Source organism: Meleagris gallopavo, chromosome 13, assembly GCF_000146605.3.
Source record: "Meleagris gallopavo isolate NT-WF06-2002-E0010 breed Aviagen turkey brand Nicholas breeding stock chromosome 13, Turkey_5.1, whole genome shotgun sequence".
Classification (NCBI taxonomy): Eukaryota; Metazoa; Chordata; class Aves; order Galliformes; family Phasianidae; genus Meleagris; species Meleagris gallopavo.
Window position 1 is genome coordinate 5,190,543 of NC_015023.2, and position 11,157 is coordinate 5,201,699.

The 11,157-nt window shown below is 40.5% G+C and overlaps 2 protein-coding genes across 7 annotated transcripts in view; one reads left to right on the forward strand and one right to left on the reverse strand.

The window, feature by feature from the left end:
• Positions 1–6,181, forward strand: part of MYLK3 (myosin light chain kinase 3) — a 31,874-nt gene extending 25,693 nt beyond the window's left edge. For 5 of the 6 annotated variants that reach the window (XM_010717778.3, XM_010717776.3, XM_010717773.3 and 2 more), the window contains 3 exons: positions 76–228; positions 1,572–1,753; positions 3,506–6,181. In XM_010717778.3, coding sequence (XP_010716080.1) covers positions 76–228; positions 1,572–1,753; positions 3,506–3,534 — 364 coding nt within the window. In that variant the 3' untranslated portion in view covers positions 3,535–6,181. The remainder of the gene's footprint in view (positions 1–75; positions 229–1,571; positions 1,754–3,505) is intronic. The other variant, XM_003209777.4, reaches the window with a different exon arrangement.
• A 6-nt stretch (positions 6,182–6,187) lies between these two features.
• ORC6 (origin recognition complex subunit 6) lies at positions 6,188–11,153 on the reverse strand. Its single transcript, XM_010717779.2, has 6 exons — positions 11,106–11,153; positions 10,813–10,976; positions 9,750–9,839; positions 8,678–8,790; positions 7,261–7,332; positions 6,188–6,866 (listed from the first exon to the last, which is right to left on the reverse strand). The coding sequence occupies exons 1-6, from the start codon at positions 11,151–11,153 to the stop codon at positions 6,694–6,696; spliced, it is 660 nt and encodes a 219-aa protein (XP_010716081.1). The 3' UTR covers positions 6,188–6,693.
• Between the last annotated feature and the right edge of the window lie 4 nt (positions 11,154–11,157).

The following is an 11,157-nucleotide window of genomic DNA, read 5'->3' on the forward strand; positions in this document are numbered from 1 at the left end:
AAAACAGAAGATTCAAGGGAGAAGAAATACATCTTGCATATAACTGTTTATCTCCCACTTTTTTTTTTTTTAAAGGCTCAGTGGCTTGTCACCATTCCTGGGAGAAACTGATGCGGAGACGATGAATTATGTAGTCAATTGCAACTGGGATTTTGATGCAGAGGCTTTTGAACAGCTATCAGAGGAAGCAAAAGACTTTATTTCCAGACTACTTGTGAAAGAGAAAAGGTACCTCCTTCTTTGATTGTGAGAACAGTGTAGCACCTAATAATATTTATTTCCTTCCAGCCCATTGTTTGAATTACAGTCAACAATGAGAACTTATGTGACATTTTCTTGTGCTGTTCTGTGCTTACTGGACAGTTCCTCAAGGCAGAAGAGAGGAAGTCTGGAGGGATTTGCTGTGTAGAAATGTGTCTTTAATATTCCTTCTCTGCATAAAAGCTATTTTGTTTGTTACTTTGAATTCTTACAAGCCCTGTCATAAATTGTGGAGAGAAAAAAAGAGAAGTTTGAGTACACAGACAATGAATAGAAGCTGCAGCTGTGAAAATGTGCATAGTTTTCTTCTAAAGTGGTCTAAGTGCATTTGGTAGATATTAAGAAGCATTTAGGGCTTACCTCTGCATGTTGGTTTCTCATTTTGGGATCAAGTAAAGTAAAAAGTGATTGTATGTATGAAACGACAGAAGAATCAGAGTGACGTTGATGTCAGAAAATGGCTATGAGGTTGGGGTAGGGTGGGTAGAAAATAGTGTTCTCTTGCTGGATGACGATACAAAACTAATCAAAACAGGAAATGATGCATACAGTAAACCAGAGGGGAATGTTCGGGGGGTATTTCAAGGAGTGCTTAGAATATTACCATCTTCCAGATCATTACCTGAATCAGACAAATCAGTTATAGTACTTAATTACATTTTGAGTCAGAAGTCATAGAGTTTGTTTTTAAAAAATGCGAATTTAAACTTGTTTAAAAATCTTGTCTCCCTGCCTCCCTCACAAGATTTTCCCTATTTCTCAAGGCTTTTGGATAGGTTTTCACATTTGGGGCCATTGTTGAATGTCTGAGAATAATGTCTACTTAGCTGTATCTAAGTTTAGGATGAATGGACATATGTGCTTTTTAAATACGAGGCATAGAATAAGCCTGCACTCTCAGGACAAGTAGATGGCACCACGACAATTTTTCTTCATGCAGTGATTCTCTCAGCAGTTCTTGATTTCCATAATAAAATTATACATAAACTGATGAACCTCTACAGCTGCTTCTTCAAAACAAAATCCAAAGAAGGTAAAATAGAGTATTTGAACACCAGGCAGCCAACCCATTGCATAGCCTGTCAGCAGCTTCTCACACCACTCATCCCTTATGCTGGAGAGTGCAGGATGTTGTTAGGATTCTATGCACTGGTATGAATAGCATCTCAAGAAGCCTTTCCACTCACTTGCACTGGTTTATTTAAGGCAAACATTTATGTAATCTGTAGGTTGAGGAGCCCAAGGTTCAGAGAAAATGGCAAGAGGGGTAGCTGTGCTTACATGGTACTTTTTTTTTTTTTTTCATGCAGCTGCCGGATGAGTGCAACACAGTGTCTGAAGCATGAGTGGTTAAACAATCTGCCTGCCAAAGCCAAAAGGTTCAAGCTTCGCCTGAAGTCCCAGTTGTTGCTGCAAAGTTACATAGCTCAGAGAAAATGGAAGGTAATTAGCCTGGAAAATCTACTGCCGGGGGAAAATCAGCTCAACCCAGGCAGGTTCTGCTTTTCTGAATATTGGCTAATTTTTACTATATTATTGTAAACATGAGTTTAGGAATTCTTCAGTTTGTTATTTGAAGTTCTACATTTTTTTTTTCTTTACAAGTTCAGAGGCTTCAAATGCTATTTAGCTCACTCTTTTTTTTTTTTCTTATAATGGAGACATTTTTGCATTGACAACAGTTGTGATGGGATACAATGAAAGGCAGTTTTGTTTCCCACTGCAGAGAATGGAAGTCTGGGAGAGGAAAAAAAATAGGCTTAAAGACATCAAGAAAAATTCTCAGAACCTTTCTGATAAGCCCAAGACTTCTCAGAAGTAAATTGTGAATGAAGAAGGAAGTGATAGACTCCACTCGTATATCTATTGGTTTGTAAATAATTGATCCTGAAAGATGAACGTAGTCATCTTTTACAAATAAACAATGGAGGAAATGCTAAGAAAACTCAGATCCATCTCCTTCTGTCCTGTCACTGGAAAGTTGCAATTCCTTATCAAGAAGTTGAATTTTATACCTTCTCAACTCTTTGACTTGAGCTGTTTCACTCTTATGCATTTGTGTTGTAAACAAACATGTCATCTAAGACATGACACTATAACTCATACTAGTGCAGTTCATGGTACCAGCTTTCTGTTCTGCAGTAATTAGTGGTTTCTCAGTACAAAGCATTGCATTACTTCCTGCTGGCAAGATTCCAGTATCATCCTTCAGGAGTCTTAGAATTCAACTAGTGGCAGATAATTTTTTTGCTTTGCACTGGGCCCTGTATACCAAGGCCAAAGTGCTGCAGCCCAATTACACAGGTAACCATGCTGTATCCATAGGTAACCATGTTCCCTGCGATGCAAAGACAAGTACTGAAAGCTGATCAGCCTTTCCTCAGACTTTTCTTGGATTTTATTTGGCATTTCTGTGAAGGAGGAGTGTCAGTTTTAGTGTATGAAACTAAGACTTTGGGAGCTGTAGAAAGACTGTTTCTTGCTTTAAGTGAGCTGATATACCTGAGGCTCAGACAGTGATTGTTTTCTGACCCTGTACTCAGTTTTCCCAGAATCACAGAATGGCTGATGTTGGCAGGGACCTCGTGTCCACCCCCTTTGCTCAAGCAGGACCGCACCCAGGTGGCTTTTTATTAACTTGAAGGACAGAGGCACCCTCTCTGTGCAACCTGTTCTATTGCTTAGTCACCCTTATGGTTGAAAAGGATTCCTGATATTCAGATAGAACCTGCTGTTTCAGTTTTTTGCCGATTGCCTCGTCTGTCAACACTGAAAAGAGCCTGGCTACATCCTTTTTGCTCCCTCCCTTCAAATATTTATAGATATTGATAAGATTCCCTTGAGTTTTCTCTTCCAAGCAGAGCAGTCTCAGATCTCTCATCTTGTTCTCATAGGAGAGACTCCAGTCCCTTACTCATCTTATGGGCCATTTATTAGCCTCTCAGGTTTTAGTTCTCTCCTGTAGTGTGGAGCCTAGAACTGAACACAGTACTACAGCTGTGGCTTCACCAGTGTTGAGGATCACCTTCTTTGAGCTGCTCACATTAAACAATGCAGCCTGGGACACCATTAGCTACCTTTATGCCAAGTGCATGCTGCTGACTCATGTTCAACTTAACATGTTCAAGCTCCATGAGGACCTTTAGGTAAATAGATTGTCTTTTTTTGCTGAAGGAAAATCTAGAAAGAAAAAGTCTTTTACCTCAGTTTTACTCACACTCAGACTGATCTGTTTTGTTCACAGAAACATTTTTATGTGGTGGCTGCTGCTAACAGGCTGAAGAGATTTCAGAGTATGTCTGTCAAGCTTGCATAAGGTTGTAAGAAGCAACTACCATACCAGAAGATGGATGTGAAACTATAGAAGAACTCAATATCTTCAATAATTTCTATCTCGTATATAATGTCAAGTTTTGCATCTATCTTTCTCATATATTGCATGTTAGTGCTTAGTTTCCTGAAATGTCTCAAAGCACAGGCACTGAAATAACTTAAGAAAACAGAATATACTTTGTTTTGTTCTTACAAGCTTTTAGTTGTACATAGTGATGAAAAAATAGGAAGTTAGTGGGGCTGACCTCTTCCTGAAGGCTTTATTGGTCTGTTTTTACCAGAAAAGACCAGCAATTTTCTGGCTTCTCACACCAAGCGTGGGATCTCTAAAGACTTTCTTCACAACTGCTGTGTACATAATCAGTTTTAGTAGACTGCCACAAGAATAGCACGATATTTTCCCTCAGGATTGTTACTTAGGCAGGAAGATCAAACTTTTACTTTTGTGAGAAGATATATAGGTGAAACTGCCACAAATAAAAATTAGGCAGTGGCTGCTGGGTTGCTCTACAAATATCTCATAATGTCCTGGAAAGACTTCCAGACACTTCATTTCACATTTTAAATGTGTCAATGCTTTTCATTGGGTGTGACTGCAGCCCTTAGTATTGTAATTTTTGAGACTTTTTTTATCCTTTTCAAAGATTTTAATGCATTTTATCTGGGAAGTTGATATGCAGAACACATTCTAATGCTGTTCAGCTCCAGAGAAATGGTGTATTGCCAGAATCTGCTTTTGTCTCAGCTAAAACATTGAAACCCTTTTTTCCCAACTTGCTCTCAAACATAAGACTTCTTCTTCACAATACTAACTGTTCATAATGTCTAAAGAATTGAAGCCACTTACAATTTCTCAACTAAAAGTGTAACATTATTTATTAGACCTGTTTCTTTCATTCCTGTTCTAGATTCTGTAGAGCTCAGTGTAAGCTGAACAGGCTCTTTATTAGTAATACTTTCTGGTTTTCCTAAAACTAGTTTTTCAGTGAAGACATCTAGCTGCTGCCAAGCTCCCATTAATTTTATAGATTTTCATATCCCTTAAATTAGCAAAAGTGCTGGTTGCTAATAAAGAGGATTTTATGAATGCCTTACCCTAGCCTAGTTATCTTTTTTCCACTCTAGTGCTTCCCACTTATTCTAATCCCTGGACTCTGGACTGGTGCAGATTTTCTACTATCAAGGCAGTGAAAAATGATTAAAATCCAGTGAAGTTATCTTTACAATGTATCACCTTCTGTGAAGGCCCACTTTTGTTCGTATTTTCCTTCCACTGTGGTTCTGCATGCTAAATGGGTTATATTCTTTGGTCTGTATATTTCTGAGCTAATACTAATAAATTACATTAAAAGGAACAGGCCCATTCCTCCATTTTGGTTTAAAAAACAAACATGAGAAAGCATCTTTGATTAGGTCTTACAGAATGTAAGATCTCACCCCTCTGCCACATGTTAGATACCAATAGCAGGTGTTTTGTTACAGCTTCTACTGGGGGTTCATTAACTAAGATTTTTCTCTGCACGCCATGCATTTGTTTGGAGTCCATTCCACAATAAAATTACTGTTATGTTTCAAGACTCTCATCAGGTATGAAATTGGCTTTTGCTATTTAAAGGTGACTAGAATTTATTTCTTTTTATGCTTCAATTACACTGTGAGATGAAGTGAAAGGTAATTTGCTAGTAAGCTTCATTTTACCACTTACTGTGTAGTACTTCCTCTATTTTTGTAAGAGGGTAATACATATAGCTGTTCTCTGCTGTCTTGTATTTCCTCTCCACCTACAAAGAGAGGATGCATCTGGCTTGCTATTTTGTTCTTAACAGAAACCTTTTCAGCTTCTGTAGCCACGTAATTCTGCAGTACAGTGAAAACCATCTCTGCAGCCTCATGGGATATTTCATAATGTCTTGCATGGTCTACAAAAAGCTAAAAGAACACCATACACAGTGTTTGCAAGACACTGGAACAGTGAGTGTAGAAAAACAAAAAAGCAGGTGGCCCCATAGGGTAATAGCTACAGCTGGAATCAGCTGTCTGTATTCCTGACGTTATAAGCATCACGCAGGCAAGCGAGGAACATGCTAAGAGTGAGATATTTGGCAGACCATTAAAATACTGTTGAGAAGCTCAGATGGGAACACTGTTTAAAATCTAAGTGCTCAGACAGGAGCTTATTTCCCTTCATGCAAATAAGCTAAGGAGTTTCTGGGTTGTTTTGAAATGATGATTTATAAAAGTTAACTTGTTCATACAACTCAGCAGAAGATAAGAAATGGGCAGCAGAATTGGACTGACTTTATTATAGTAATGCTAGTTCTGGACTGCTAAAAATTGTGATTTTCTTTCAAAAATAGTTACTTTAAGTTGTAATCTAAATAGGTGGGATGAAAGTATAGGATGACACAAGTTGCCTCTAAGACCTATGGGTCAGGGCACTCTTCAGTTGAAGTTTATACTCCTGAGATAGAACAAAAAGGTCTGTGTCCCAGCTTCACTAGGTTCGAAATCCTTGTTCCCTGGATATCTTCCACAGATGAGTCCTCAAAAGTTTTACATACAACAAGCTTGTGCATAAAAATTCATGTCTTAATCAGAAGGAAAAGCTTTGCATATCTTTATTGTTTCCTGGAACAGCTGGGCCCCCTTACATACGCAAGAGACTTCAGTCTTACACAGGCATAAAAACTATGGTCAGTTCAGTGAATAAGTGTCTGACAGTTTTAAAAATTACTCAGTCTTTAATTCATCTGTTGTTTCTGCTGTTTAACAAGGCACAGTTAGTCTCCTCCCACTCTTTTTCATTGTCTACTGCCAGTTAGAGGCACAAGGACATATGACATCATTTATTCAACATCGTATTAGAGTGTCACCTACTGCTTGTACCAAGAAAAATGAAGCTGTCCTACCACCTAATGCTACATCTGCTCAAGTACCAGCCTGGCAAATAATTAAACACTCTTCTTCCAAAAATCACCTCAATTGTCATTTAATAAAAATAACATTTAAAAACTAGCTCAAAAAATAAAATTAGCTGAATACCAGCCAGTCATCGCTTGTATGCTACAGGAATTGTTAAGAACAAAAGGACTGTTAACATTAAGAGCAAGCAGTAGTGATATTACAAGGTGGCACTACAGAAACAGTACCACTATTTGTCTCTTGTGCCTTAGCAGCATTTTCCAGGATTCTCCTTTTCCATTCTTCATAGTCTTGCTTTGTTTCAGTCTTTCGCTGTTTACATGGAATCTCATCATCACGAACTTCAGAACCTATGTTTTTTAAAAAACAAAAAGTGTAAGTGCATGATGGGCCAGCAGCAGCACTGTGTTGCTGGGAATAATCAGCCAGTGTACAGAGATCAGCCTATTCATGTACAGAGACCATTATTGCACTATCTCAACTCTGTGGCTTCCTCCTCTGCCCCTCTCCCAAGATGGTCACCTTCTCGCTTTTCTGGTTGAGTGTAAGAGTTAACTCTACTAGGACTACTCAGTATAATAAACATTGTCCTTTTGCTGCGTTCAATTAGTCCTTTTATTATAGCAGATTGCAGAATGGTGTCAACCAATTCTTACTGCTTATTCTACAACTAAAATACCACTAAGCAGCAACAAAACCCCAAACTACTCTGGTAATCTTAGTTCACAGCTAAACACAACTTACCTTCTTTCTCACACTGCTCCAGGTCAGTCTGCTGGGTTTCAGATATCTCTGCAGCTAATGGAATATCATCTTCTAAAACACAAACGAACAAAAACGTTGAGTTACTTCACTTCTGAATGATGTGGGGGTCCCGATGATGTTATTCTACATCTACATTCTACACTGCTCACGGCAGTGATGCCTTCCCCCAGTGCCCTCCCTCTGTGATGTATTTTTCCTTCCACGTTGCTGCCTGTTGTGTTAGCATAGCTGCTTGTGCAGCAAGTTCGTGAATGGACTTAACTGACTGACCTGGCTGGGAAACAGCTTAGCAAGCAAGTGGTGTTTCCTCATCTAAAAGGTTCTGTTAAAGACTGACAGCCAAGCTGTATATGCAGAGGTGCCAGCACCCTGCAAGGGTTGCAAGGATTGGCTGGCTGCTTTACCTAGTGCAGTTGCTGCATGTGTAACCATAATGATCAGCTAAGTTCATACCATAAACACATTGCTGCCGTTCTTGATTATTCACAAAGCATTCTCCCTTCTGTACCATTTCCACAACATTTTGCATTACAAATAGCCACAGTATGCTGTCTATTTATACCTAACCTGAAAAAGGAACTCCATCTGCCTTGAAGCTGCTTTTGTGGTGGGATAACTTCTCTATTGGCAGCTCCATGCCTTAGCAAGAGCAGCTTTTGGTTTGGATTCAGGCAGCACACTCTAGAAAACATTGCGGTATGAAATATGAAGTGGAGGAAGAATATTGTCAGTGGGAGAATGAGAATAAAAATCTGGGGAAGGAAAAAGGAGATAAATAGGAAGGAGCAAAGATACAAGGACAGGAAGGAACATATACTTCAATCTTTGCCTTCTGCTAAAGAGTGGGGAGAGCTGGAAGTTCAGCAGTAGGTGAGAAAGACTCTGTCTGTCTGCTGTGTGTGGAGGCATGGTGTCAGGTAATGGTTGAATTACTACTAGGAGATCAAGGTTTAGCTGTGTGTTAATCCTGCAGTGGAGGAAAGGAAAACACAGGAGCATCAATTAAAGCAACAGAGATAGTAAACGGTTTATGCTAATTTCCATATTATGTTGCTATGTTAAAAAGGATGAAGAAAGCAGGCATGGATGAATCCAAAATGCTTTAGTGGTATGGGAGAAAGAGGGGATAACTTCCAGCAGCAGAAAATGTAAAGAACTGTGAGCATTACGGAAGAGGATAGGTATTCTGGGCCTTGCCATGTTCTAAACTGTTGTGACTTTCCCAGAAGCAAAGACTGTGAGTGGGAACAGGACCGAGGGAAATGCTGGAATGATGGGTAGGTTTGGCTGAAATAGTTGAAGTGACCAAAATGAAATCACCAGCAGAAATGAATGGGGACACTGTGAGCCGAGATGATGGGTAAGCTGTATTACAACGATAAGGTCAAAAACGTACTGCTGAGTTGCTGGCTTATCTTCTCCATCTGACTGCACAGACGATCAAATATTGCTTTTTTCACTCCAGATATAGCCAACATCCTAGATTTGTCCACTTTCAGCTTCAAACACCTGTAATAGAAAATTAATTTATCTCTCCAGCAAGTATCACTCAGCTGAGATGATATTTATTACTCTACCAACACTGCCTTTGGGAAGGAAGAGTCAAGATGGATCTGGAAGTGAAGCCCACGGTTAGCTCGAATTATGAGCGGAAATTCTATGAGGAAAAGGTACTTCATAGGTTTCAAGGGAAGCAAGGCAAAATACCACTGAACGGGTCTGCAGTCAAAACATTTGTCAAGAGCTATGAAACTACACAACACCTAAACTGTTCACTGCTAAAAGGCATAATATTGAGAGGGAAAATATGTACGTGCAAGCAAATTCTTTCCAATTGTTAAATGTGTCAGGCTCTCCTATTGCCTATCTCCTGAGATGATGCTGGTCTAAAGCTGAGACAAATCCATCCCCCAAATGTTAGAGCCTGAGGATGGGATGGTACAGGTGCTGTAGGTAAGCTAGCAGCAGCCATTCTTTCATCTTGAGCAATATCTCACCAAGCGACATGCAGAACTTCTTGCTTTATGTCTAGCTCCAATCTACACTGACAAGAGAAGAAAGTTCTGGTTAAATCTGAAAATATTACTACTGTTATACTGGCTTGGTGGACTTCTTCATCTACTGTCAGGGATAATATGTCTACATGGAATTATCTGCTTCATCAATCACACACCAGAAAAGACAGATTTCATTTCTTCTAGGACAAGTAATTCAAAATCCTCTTCTGTATGTTTGATGTAATATTTCTGTTCCCCCCTGAAAGCAAATTCAATGTAGGCTGGAGATTTCCTTGTAAAACGGTTCTTGTGTTAGAGATGTCTCCATTCCAGGAGAAGAGATGCAGAATGCACCAGGAAAGAGCCTTTAGCCATGCTGAATCAATCAGTTGCTTACACAGTATGCACTATTTCTGTTGAGTGTCTTACCAGGTACCTAAGCCTGTAGAAAACCCCTTACACTGTACTTACCTGCACGCAGTGAATAGTGCAGCTGCTATAAATAGTGGTTTTGAGAAATCAAGTTCCATTTGCTGTGCTTCAGGGAGGCTGGATTCATACCTAAAGAATAACAGAGTGATAGTTGTATAATGCATTTGCTTCAAATGAAACTTTTGAAATTACTTTGTCACGTGGTACTCAGCAGTTAAATACTGGATATCTCAGTCCTTTGAAACCTAGTCAAGCACAAAAAGCTGCTACTGGTTTTGAGGAGCTTAACAGACTGGGGAATAGAAGGGAATGGGGATCACTTCCTCTTCTTGATTTAAAGGTATTTTAAGGTAGAGATCTGAATCAAGGTATGTCAGTATAATTTCATTTGTGCTATCCGCTTATGCTCGCTTTTATCTTTAAAATTACATGAAGATACCTTTAGACGGATCTGTCCTATTACAAAGGGTACAACTATAGATTTTTTGATCTATATTTAAACCTTCACCTGTACAATATATGGTGGATGACATACTGAATGCTCAGCATTGTGAAGAATTTAACTTCTTATTGTTCACCTGTCCCCAGGCTGTTTAAGTACCCACGGTGTTCACAGCCTTTGTTCCCCACCAGAATCCTCGGAAACCCCACCAACATTTGAATGTGCTCAGCAGCAAAACAGCACTCCAAAGTTTTCCCCTGATTGCTCTTGTTAAAGTAGATTTTACAGCCAGGTGTTAGTAAAATCTTTTGGAACCCCACTGAAGTGCCGTACCTCATGTTCTGACAGGTAATGTGCCCTGTAAGAGATCTGCTTCTCCAGAACGGTTGTTCCTCCTGCCTGTTTCTTCTGAACTGTGCCATGAGCAGCAGCTAATTATGGTGCTACAGGCAAAGTCCTGTCTTTTTTATACTGCTCTGAGCTGAAAAACTGGAACTTGAGCAGCGACTTACTGCGATCCAGAGGCTCAGTCTTTCTAATGTGTTTTAAGTGCCTAGGCAACGTGCTGTCGGTTCCAAGAACTCGCCTCGTGGGCCTTCAGAGGCAGCCACCCCCAGCCGGCTCCTCACCCGCGTGGCACGGCGCCGTACAGCCGCTCACCTCTGCAGGATTTCCGAAGCCGCGCTCAGTGCCTCCGTGCAGCACAACCGCACCGCCAGCTCGCGCATCCCCAGCCGGGCGTTCACCCCCAGCAAGCACTCCAAGGCCTTCACGGAGCTCTGGTACGCGGTCTTGTTCAAACCGGAGAGTTTAACAAAGGAGCTCTGTTCGAGATAAAGAAAAAACACGAAGATCGGCTCCCTGCCCAGAGACGGCGGAGGAACTACGCGCCGCTTCCGACGGCAGTACGGCGGAGACCCGTGCGAGGCGCGGGAGATTTGGGGCCGGCTCACCTTGCCGGCGGGGTGCTTGGCGCAGCGGGCCGCCAGCTCCAGACACATCACG